At 36.8% G+C, this 11,638-nt stretch overlaps 1 protein-coding gene across 2 annotated transcripts; it reads right to left on the bottom strand.

Moving 5' to 3' along the window:
• Window positions 1–1,393: 1,393 nt before the first annotated feature.
• Window positions 1,394–6,065, bottom strand: LOC103655116 (uncharacterized). 2 transcript variants are annotated; one of them, XM_035965389.1, is made up of 10 exons: window positions 6,031–6,065; window positions 5,191–5,278; window positions 4,908–5,063; window positions 3,890–3,949; window positions 3,503–3,805; window positions 3,239–3,402; window positions 2,560–2,740; window positions 2,355–2,480; window positions 1,852–2,229; window positions 1,394–1,762 (listed from the first exon to the last, which is right to left on the bottom strand). In XM_035965389.1, exons 1-9 carry the CDS (start codon window positions 6,048–6,050, stop codon window positions 2,110–2,112), a joined length of 1,218 nt encoding a protein of 405 aa, XP_035821282.1. In that variant the 5' UTR covers window positions 6,051–6,065; the 3' UTR covers window positions 1,394–1,762; window positions 1,852–2,109. The 2 variants fall into 2 exon arrangements, with proteins under 2 accessions (XP_035821282.1, XP_035821283.1); XM_035965390.1 differs by having other exon boundaries at window positions 1,654–1,762; window positions 3,239–3,393.
• Window positions 6,066–11,638: the final 5,573 nt, after the last annotated feature.

Raw genomic sequence — 11,638 nt, forward strand, 5'->3', positions numbered from 1 at the left:
ATTATGGCAAAAAACAATGTAATTTATGTATAGTGCAAACAAATGGGATGATTTATACATTATTTGTAATATTGACTATAATGCACTAATGAGTAGGATGGAGGCTTAAATATTGATGCACATCATCAATCTGAACTGCAAATGACGCTTGTTGGAAATGATGATTGTGAAGGAACACAATATGGGGATGTTAGAAAGGTATGAAATCTAAATTTATTAAATTGCAGATATTATGTATATTTAATGATAGTAACTATTTATAATTTGGCATCATAACATATGTACCTATAAATACTTCTTTGTATGGCATGTAGAGACTGGAATATGATGTAGATGGCATAAGCTTATTGCGTCCAATTAATGCAAGGCCAAAGGGAAGGACAATAAAAACTAGTGAACAAAGAGTTCTAAAACTGGGTGCGAAAGGAGAAAAGAAGAAGACTCGAAAGTGCCAAAAATGTGGCATTGCTGATGGACACAACAGTCGAACCTGCTTGTCTGTAGAGAAAAATAGGGTTAAATTGGCTAGCCTTGCCGATAGAAAAAGAGGACGACCGCCTGGGTCTAGAAACAAAAATTCAACAATGGCGCCACAGTGGAATGAGACATCCACATCAAAAAAACATAAACATACTGATTCTGAAGAACATGGTTCGGATGACGATAATTTGGCAGGATTGTAAAACATTTATACATAAATAATGGATGATATTGAAATGTTATGATCATGATACTATTTGATGATTATGAATATTTACGTTAAAAGCTCACTGTATGGATTATATCTATTAATGCGACATAATTATTTGTTATGAGCTATGCTACTGATGGGTTTGTTTGGCTATATAATCATATATTCACTGCATCTCGTACAGTATTTATGTTGAAAGAATCAAATATCCGGCGAAATGAAGTCAATATGTAGGGACTGGCGCCAAACGAAAATACTAAATGAATAAGCGTAAACATGTTCAGTTATATGCATAAACAATATCAGATTTATGCATAACTGAACAAATATAGGCAGCACATTAACACTGGATAAACAAAGATAGGCGCATTCAGTAAATAAGTACATAAAACAACGTAAACCTGTTCATTTATATACGTAAACATTATCGGATTTTTTGCATAGTCAATACAAGGAATTATTGAAAATATTGAACAGAACTGATCAAAGATAAGCAGCACAATGAAGCTGGATAAACAGGCGCATAAAGTAAATAAGTATACAAAAAAACATAAACATGTTCAGTAATATGCATAAACAGTATCAGGTTTTTGCATAATCAATCCAGAGAATAACTGAAAAGACTGAATAAATGAACTTAGAAAGAAAGCATATAAATGAAGAACATCACTGAATAAGATATAAAAACCATAAGACAAATGATAAAGTGCAGAACTATCATATATAAATATAACCATCTAAAACATATCTGGTACGATATATATAAGAGTTTGCTAAGAGCTGCATATGGACATAAGTATTATCTGAATCCTAACATAAGCTAACAGACCAATATTTACATGAACACCATTCAGTGACACTACCCTAAACTAAGCTAGAACTAAGATAACTTGAAGCCACCAAAAGCCATCAGACCATGATGTTCATACTAATATTAAGATAGTAAACTATACTAGGCTACTACTGAGAGAACTTGAATCTATCCAGATGGGAGACCACGAAGCTGTTTCTATTTAGTCGATGGAATATTAGGTAATGCAGTACAAGAGAGCGAATGTCCTCTGAATTATCCTGCAAACAAATATAAGGAAAGGTGAGTTAGACATAACTGTACATACATTATGTCATAACAACAAAAAAACTATCTATGTATTATGTACCGGATCAATGACTGCATTCATAGCTCCAACCATGTAGTCGTAGTTCTGCATATATCTCATGACAAAGAATCCACAATCATTAGACCCCAATTTCATTGTTGGGCAGTTATTCATGAGTTCAATAGGGTACTTCAAAAAAGCAGGGAGAGCTGATCTTGGTCGAGCATTTTGAATAGCTAGATTGAGCCTACTCATCATTAACCTGGCCCATGAAACCTTCCTATCACCCAAATCCATAGGTATACAATGGTAATTTTTTCAGATAGTCCCACCCATCTCTGGTCCATAAGGGTTGGAATCTAACACATGTATGCGTCCAATCTGAAGATTAACAACATACAATGTCCAATGTCCAGATCGTAGCATGGGTACCATTATCTACATGCACACAAAATGGAAATAACAAATGTTGAATACACTAAGGTTGATATGGATGATTGGATTAAAATTTAAATGCAGCAAAATGAGGTGAGAGTGTGGAGGGTGAAGGAACAGAAATTAACTGATTTGTAGTCATCCAGCTGCTTGAAAGAAGGTAGTGTCTTCAATAGGTAACTCTCCAAAACTGAAGGGTCAAATGGACGAGGAGACTTACTATGTTGCTCCTGCTCCTCAAAGTTCAATATAGCCTAATAGGATAGAGAAGTATTATGTAATTTCCATTAAAGATATGCATTTAAAAAAGAGGTATAAATGTAGAAGTCATACCCCAACATTAACATCTAGAATGAGCTGGTGAGCATTGAGTGGAGGAATATGTTTAGACCAGTCATCGCGGACACACTCAATGAAACATTGCATAAACACGTTGTCGAGACATGCACCATCAGCAAAAGATTGTTGTATGTCACAACAATTGGCGCCATGTTCACCAAAGTCAATTATATTTCTACATAAGAAAAGATTGAGCATACAACAAATAGAAACAAATGTTATTTGTATAAATGAGATATAAAATTACATAATATATATGAAACTTGACCATTGAATTGAAGGTACTATATGGGAATAATGAGATACAAAATTACATAATATGCAACTTGACCACCCTCTCTCAGCCATAATAATGGGAATTCTAGTATTTCAATTTTCTGTTTTTCTCTTTTATGTAAACTTGCTGTTTTTGACTTTTGAATGTCTGGCACAGCCTGCTGTTGGAGCTGACAGAAGGAAAGTGGATGCTCAAGGCAATGTTCTATAGAAGCTACAACTCAAAGTTCAGTCATGTGTATAGCTATTTTCCTTTCGCTTCTATTCAATGCTAAATATTTGGGTGCAAAGATTGAATAAAACTTAATAGTATCAATACCATTGCCACGATGTTGTTCAATCAGAATTAAAAAGAATTAAAAAATATGCCAAGTCAAAGAAATTGAAAATTATGTACCTGTCCAATTCAATGAACCTAGAACACAAGTATGCCCGAAGAGCGCGAGCACATTCTAATTCAGATAAGAAGAGACCTGGTGCAGAAACACTCCCAATAGGAGTCTTGTCAAATACTGGTCCAGAATCATTTTCAACTGTGCCACCTACCACTGTCTGACCTTGCTGCACAAAAAATATGAAGTATACGTTAATCATAATATGTAAACATGAAATGCAAGATATCAAGACAGAAAACATATATAAGTAAAGCTTAAATACTAACAGTATTTGGTGTAACAGATTCATCGGCCCGAAGAACCTCATCAATCAATTCTCCAAATGTAGCAGCTAGATTGGACTGCTTTGTACCAATAGTATTCAAACATTGCTTGATAGAGGCAAATATTTTGCCAACCTCTAAGTCATAATCAATCAACGTAGCTTGGAACTTCTGGCGTTGATGTACAGGAAGCATCTGAATCTTATTTGCCATCAAGTCTTGCATAAGAGGGAGTTGGATGATTATATTGGGAAGTCGATCATGTTGATTTGGGTCTTCATCAAAAGTTTCTGGCCTCATAGGAAACTGAAGTAAAAAAAGATAATAATGATATGATAAGTATGGTAAAGCAACAGACAAACAAAGATCATAGTGGGTATATGACCTAACCTCAATCTGGCAAGTAGTTGGCGATTTTGAGACATAACATGTCTCACTGCTGCTACGAAACTGATGAAACAAGATCAAAATTAATAATTATGTATATGGATTGACGCATGGCATGAATTGATATCGTTATATGACTACTAAAATCAAGATGTGTATTCCAACTAAGAAAGAAAAGAAGACCACAAACTATATTTCAAACCATCCAGCCATGCATACTGCAAGTTTCAGCTTCCATATACAAGGATAGCAATCCTGACACCTCTTATTTATCAGGACATTCTAAATGTAATATAGATTTGATAGGGAGCCATATTATAGTAAACGCAAGCAAACATTTCTACATGAATATATACTTTCAGTGGTTGTTTGCTTGGGATCCCTAGGAAACCTGCCACGCATATTATAGTGAACGCAAGAAAACATTTCGACATGAATATATACTTTCAGTGGCTGTTTGCTTGGGATCCCTAGGAAACCTGCCAGGCACAGGCAGTGCTCCCAGGCGCACAATTTCATCTGCCTGGGGTCATGATCAATGCCTGGCAGATCCCAATCAAACAGACAAATAGTCCCTCACCACACCCATTTGCAATACTGTTCATGGCTCGAGTTTGATCAGAATATTTACTTTACAAAGAAAATGCAAGAATGCGCAATAACAGCCAGTAAGATGAGTCAAGCAAATCCATGCAGTAGTACTAGTCTACTAGAGGGTAATTATATAATATCTAAGACAAAGTTAATCATAAATGGTGCTCCCAAAAATTATTACTTTGGATCAACTTGGTAACCCAACCATAGAGTTTTTTTTCAGAAAGGGCTACTTAATCTTTTATAACTTGTACTATGTCAGGTTTGAGTGTAAAGACATAATGCACATTTTGGGTTCAAAGGTACAAGCTAACTAATAGGCTACGAAACTGATGAAACAGAATCAAAATTAATAATTATGTAACTAGTTGTAAATAAAATTGTTATAAAGAACAAGAAAAATATGATAGAAGAAATGAAGAAGCACAGGGCAAACACCAAATGGTTCACCACCCTGGCGAGGCTTCCGCTTATCGGCCATTGACAACGCCCTTATAATATTCTTATTAAAATACTTTATGCGTGGAGTGCCATTTTTGTTGTTTGGAGCAGCAGCATGATGCAAATGATCCAAATAATACAGCTACATAATATAAATATTTCATGAGAGTCATATACAAATGAACGTAAACACATAATATGTCTATGTATTTTCAAATTGCAAATGAATAATCTAATAAAAGATTTGACAACTTAATTTTGAAACTTACAAGAACAATGATGGAACAGCCATATATCGTCGCCGACACATTGTTAATGCTCCTGTTGTGCCATTTCTGGGCAGCCTCACATAAGTCACTAAAAATTAGATGGCACCAATCGATTTGAGGGAATCGCTCCATTTCTTCTGTAAGTACAACCTCATTGAAAGAAATAGACCAGCTAGCTGTTGGGAATACAGCCGGTTGAAGAGAATGAGAAAAAACATCTGATAGAAAGATCATCATCCTAGCCTAGCCTCAATCTGTCTTGGAGCTTTGAAATAACAAACTCATCCTTGCTAATATTCAATGAGGCCCGAAGTGTTGCCGCAGCGTTCGCTTCATTAATATTAAGGGGCTTTCCACCACCCAAATTTGGAAAACCCAATATCTGATGGACAGTCTGCTTGGTGATTTTGAGTTCTTTGTCTGGACCAATACGAAGAGTCATGTCCCTGGGGTCTAGCTTCTGCATGAGCCAACAGAGAAGTGTTCGACATCCAATTGCATCAATTGTCATGTCAAGAATACTAGAAAATCCTTTTCTGACTATAGCTTGACGTTGCCTTTCATTCAATATCTGAATGGACACAAGAACATCTCCTGGGTTGCATCTGATGTTGAGCTTCTGAAATGAAAAGGTAGATAGATGGATAAATATGTGAATACTTAAATATCACAATTTATGCTTTCTTATTTATGCAAAGTTCCTTGTACTATGATTGTTTTGTATTAATGAGCTAAGGTAATGTAGAAAGGTATAACTTTCAGCACATAAGATATGTATTGAGATTAGATGCATGATTAAAATATTGGAAACGATTAATTTCTGCAATGTTGTAAACTCACCTGCGTCTTATTTGGGGCATCCATTGAGATATTGCACTTCTTTTTGGGTGGCTCAAAGTCATCATCATCATCCACATTAGGCATAGCAATGTTTTTAGCAGCAGCTGCAACACCCGTCTTTCTATGCTGCGGAGGATCACCATCATACGACGTATTTGTAGGGTCTGCCATGTCAGTCGAGCGTGGAATGTCAACACTGAAACATTCTTGACTTGACTCAATGATTAAACGCTTCGGATTGGTTGGGGGTCGATCAACCTTCCGCATTATTGAAACAGCAGCCTGCAAAAGAACAATGTAAAACATATGCGCTTCATTGAGTTAGAACAACATATACACCAATGATTATACGAACTAATTGAAAAATGTCATTAATTGTGTTTTATGACCCTAACGAAATAAATGTCAACACAGTCAAACATCAAAAAAATTATATCATTGCCTTATAAAAATTGCCATATACATATATGCAAACCAACAGACTGATAATAGAAATAATATTTACTCAAGAAAATGTATATTTATGCAATATTAGTAGTTAATAAGCATCAACATAAATATGTATATATGACTGAATAAACATGCAAACAGATGTTCAAATATTATTTCTTTTTTCCTTTATTTTTCCCCTTCTTCTAAACTGAGTGTATTGCCCTTGGTCCCCATCACATATGTTCGTTCGTTTCTTGACAGGAAATAAAATAGTTTTTGCATTCCTGAAAAGTGTAAATCTGTGATAGTTTTTAAACCATGTAGTACATTTGTGCATAAAAGAATGTTGCAGATGTTGGATTGATCCATCAAGTAGTATATTTGTTTCTAATTCTCAATACTGAAAATATATCAGTTTATGGAGGTGAAATATTGAAATTAAAACGTGACTAACTATTGTGAATTCAATGTATTGGAGGGATCTTCTCTTGATGCTGGCATATACTATCCACACGGTGAAGTGAAGAAACGAACGTACAGATGGGAATTGACAATTAAGCTACACACTATTACGATAGAGACATTAGAAAATTTGGCGGCGCCGAATGCTATCAAGAAACGAACGAACAGATGTGATGGGGATTGGGGGCAATACAGTAAGTTTAGGAGAAGGGAAAAATAAAGGAAAATGAAATAATAAAAAGAGGTAAGAATACTATTTTAAAGAGTAATAGCACTTGTAAATACTACTATAGAGAAGGTCACATTAAAAATACTATAAGGGAGAAACCTGTTAAAACAAGTGTTATAATAGAAAAAAACTCGGTATTTTTTGTAAATGATTCTGTCAGCAAGACCTATGTGAGCAAAAAACAGGTGTTCGCAAAAATTCGCAGCGCCGTAAGCACATATGGCCAAGTCACCCCTAGCTAATCATTTGCTTTCAGCTAGTTTGGATTGGTTTGATTTGTGGCTGTTAGCTATGTGCTAAGATCGGTTTATGATTGTTGAGTGATTAGTTTGGTTTGCTAGAACCGCCTCTATGTTGAAAAAATGCAGAACAGAGCATAAAAAAGGAATTGTATCTTTTTGTTCAGAGCCACTAAAGAGGGCAAACACGCCATTCTCATCCCTGCCTTTTCTTTTTCTGTGGATAGATGGCAGGTTTCTCTCTTTCTCTGTGGTTTATGGTCGATTTAGTTCCATTTTGGAAGTTGAAAATATATGTTCATATAGCTGCAGCACAAAAGATAAATGTAGGCAGTGCCTATTAGTTTACTAATGTTATGAAGTAGTGGTTTATGATTGTTGAGTGATTAATTTGGACATGATTGATGACCATATTTATGTGAAAAATATGATCCAGTAAGTATATAAAAAGTGAAATGCATTACAGTTTATTTGAATAATATATAGTAGCACGAAGTCATGAGCAGCACACTTGTTTCCACATCAAAATATCAACCCCTACTTCATAAAGGTATGTATAATTCACATCATTGCATATATCTTCACCCACACAATTTGAGCATACAATGAGTCTAAAACAACAGGTCCGTGAACCTTTATCAAAGCTAAAGGCTCTATTATAAATAACTGAACCATAATCGCACAAGAACAGTAAGATCAATGAAGACCGTTGGTGGGCATGTAAAATACCTATGGGACGCGGTGGCAGAGGATTGACAGCAGCGGCCGGCTCGACGACACTGTCAACGGCGGCGCCGATTAGGGTTGAGTTCGCGCGGAGACAAATGAAGGCGATTCACACTGCCGGAGGGGGGGAAGGAGATTAGGAAGTTGCATTGTAAAGCATAAAATTAAAAAATCAACTCGAGCACCTTGGAATCCGGACGACATAGCGACCGCGGACGTGAGCAGATGTGACGCGGGGCGCGCAAGATTGACAACGGCTCGACGATGCTGTCAACGGCGGCGGCGATTAATGTTGAGTGCGTGCGGCGGTGGAGGACGGCGAAACGCTCTGGCGGCGGCGGATGAACAAGAATCGCCCAGGCGACCGCTGAAGAAACGTGGCGAGTCGGCCAGGATGGTTGACCGCACGGGGGTTAGGGTATAGAAATGTTTTGACCGCGTGGGAAGTGGGGTAGTGGGCCCATTCCTTTATTTCTGGAACATGGGTCGGCTGAAGTAGTTATGCTAAATCACTATTATGTATAAACGGAAGAATGGAATAGCGTAAACATGTAGGGCTCGCGGTTGTTACTCTGTTTACGCTAAAATGGGTTTCCGTTTACGCTAAATCTGTTCGCTTGCGTAAAAAGTGATCGGACATGGGCTGTGGCTCTCTACAGTTATATAGAGCCCAGGGCTCTTAATAGAAAAACTATATATATATATATAGGGACGAACTAATGGAAGTCCAGGGCTTCCATTAGTATCGGGAAGCCCCAACCAATTAGACGGCAGACCGCAGGTTGGTTCGGCGGTTTATGGTCTGGTCGAACCACAACGTAAATCATAAGCCAACAGATCGTAAACCCGTGTGTATTTTAGCGTAAAATGGGATACGCGATAAAATCGCGAACCATAACTGAAGCCTCCCGAAAATATCGCCCAGCATGCACGTAAGCAGAAACGCGAGGCATAAAAATGTACATACAATGGCGTAACTGGATACATATACTTCAGTAAATATAAATCTGCTTCAACAAACCACGATAAATTCTCTCGAGTTGTTATCACCAGTCCGACAATATCTCCTGGCATGCAGGAACAAACTTTATAGAACGTAATTGACCGAACAAAATAGCGTAAACATTGTACACCGGATTGGTTAGCTCAGGGCATATAAAAAGGAACGTGGCGGCTGATTGTATTGCATTGTTTACAATGGCTGACGGCAGAGAAGAAGAAGCAGGCGATGATAGTTCTGTGTCATTGCACAGAGCTGCACCAGGTACATTTGCAATTGAATAATTACTTCAGTTCATAAAATAATTAGACAAATATGATGGCCGGCTTGCAGACACATGCAGTGGTCTACCAGCAGTGTCCACATCAAGAATTATATCTCCAAACTGTGGTGCGAGTCCACGGATAAATATAGTAACACCACCTGCAGAATTACGAGCGCCAGGGGTCAATGATGGCAATACAACAGTAATTGAAACAATGGTAGCAGCAAATCAAATGGTGCCTATGAGGACCATTAGTGATCATGAACAAGATACACCTAATATCCTCCGAAGTCATGTAAGTTATTTATCTTTGGTTATGTCTATTATACAATTTAAATAACATTAAGACTGTAACTAATATAAAATTAATTGTATTTATGATTATGTTAATTCACAGCCTGAAAGTATTGATCCAACCATGGTGCCTAGGATCGGTATGACATTTGGAAATGTCGATGAGGCATACAATTTTTACAGTCGTTACACATATGAGGTTGGTTTTCCACTTAAAAAGTATAGGGAGAGAAAGAACTGTAAGTGGTTAAATTGTTCAATGGAGGGTAGAAATACAAAAAGGTTAGCTAGTAATCCTAGAATCCGTAATACATCATCGAGGAGAACACAATGCAAGGCTAGTTTGAATCTAAAAAAAATCTATGATGACACAAAAGAAAATATTGTAGCCGTAAGAATCGATCTGGTCCACTTAGAACATAATCATGAATTCATTAAGAAGGATACTGTAAAGAAACACCTACAATGCAACAAGACTCATGATCCTGAGTACATGGAGTTTCTCAGTTCAATGCAGCAAAGCAGAATCCCGCAACACTGTATCATGGACTTCGTGTCTGAGATGCATGGTGGTCCTGAAAACGTACCAATTACAGCAAAGTACATTGCTAATTTGTAAGAATCATTTTCTTTATGTATCTATTATATAAATTTTAAAATCCATTTCAAGTTAATGAGTAATAATTATAAATTTTTGTTGAAATATACAGGAAACATGCAAAGCAACGAGAAAAGAATGCCAATGATGTGTCTAAGCTTTTGGCTTTTTTTCATTATGCAAAAGGGATAATCCACAATTTTTCTTTGATTTCCAGTTAGACAGCGAAGGAAAAATATTGAGTATTTTTTGGTCTCATGCTAGTCAGCAAGGAGAGTATGTTGATTTTGGGGATGCAGTTACCTTTGATACAACTCATAAGACTAATTTGTATGGAAAACCCCTAGGAATGTTTGTTGGTGCAAACCAACACCTACAATGCACAGTGTTTGGGTTCTCATTATTGGGAGATGAAACTGTTGAAACATTCGAGTGGGTATTTAATGCATTCAAGACATGCATGGGGACTGAAGGACCAAGAGTCATGTTGACAGGTATGATTTATGTAGATATAATAACTATAAACTCGAAGTACATGCAATATAAATTCAATATCTTGTGCATATTTACAATGCATGTGAGTCTTGTTTTGTTATGTACCATACAATGTTTACATAAAAATATGCATATAATAATGTCAGACAATGAATATTTATAGATCAAGACCCTGCAATGCCAGTGGCATTACGTCGGGTCTTCCCAAACACAGTCCACAGGTTGTGTCTATGGCATGTGCAAAATAGGTACATGCCATTTCTAAATGAGTTGTATGCACGATATGCTGAAGCGGATTTTAAGACAAAATTCCAGTCTATAGTACATCATCCATTGACTGAAATAGAGTTTGAGGCTGCATGGAAATTGTTGATTGATGAATTCAACCTGCATGAAGATGGAACACTTAGAAAATTATATGCAATGTGTAAGGAATGGATACCTGTTTTTTTCAAACATGACTATTGTGGGCTTATGGTGTCTACGCAACGTAGCGAGAGCATGAACAAACTCGTGAAGAGCGCTCATGTCGATTCAAACACCCCACTTCATGAGTTTGCTAAGCAAATGTTGAAACTACTGCATAGCAGGAAGATGCAAGAAGGAAAGGAAACACTAGGATGTATGGTATGTAATATTATTTATGCATTATACTATTTAGTAGGCTCGCAAGACGTAACTAATTATTTTATATGCAGGGTCAAAAAGAAACCAGAACTCTATATATGTTCGAAATTAGGGTTGCAAGGGCATACACCAGGGCTGTGATGAATAGATTCGAGGAGTCAATAAAATACGCTACTGCATATAGGATAACACTTGATCCAGATGGAGGCGCAAATGATTGGTTGGTGCAGCATACATCAAG

This window comes from Zea mays, chromosome 2 (assembly GCF_902167145.1).
Source record: "Zea mays cultivar B73 chromosome 2, Zm-B73-REFERENCE-NAM-5.0, whole genome shotgun sequence".
NCBI classification, from domain to species: domain Eukaryota; kingdom Viridiplantae; phylum Streptophyta; class Magnoliopsida; order Poales; family Poaceae; genus Zea; species Zea mays.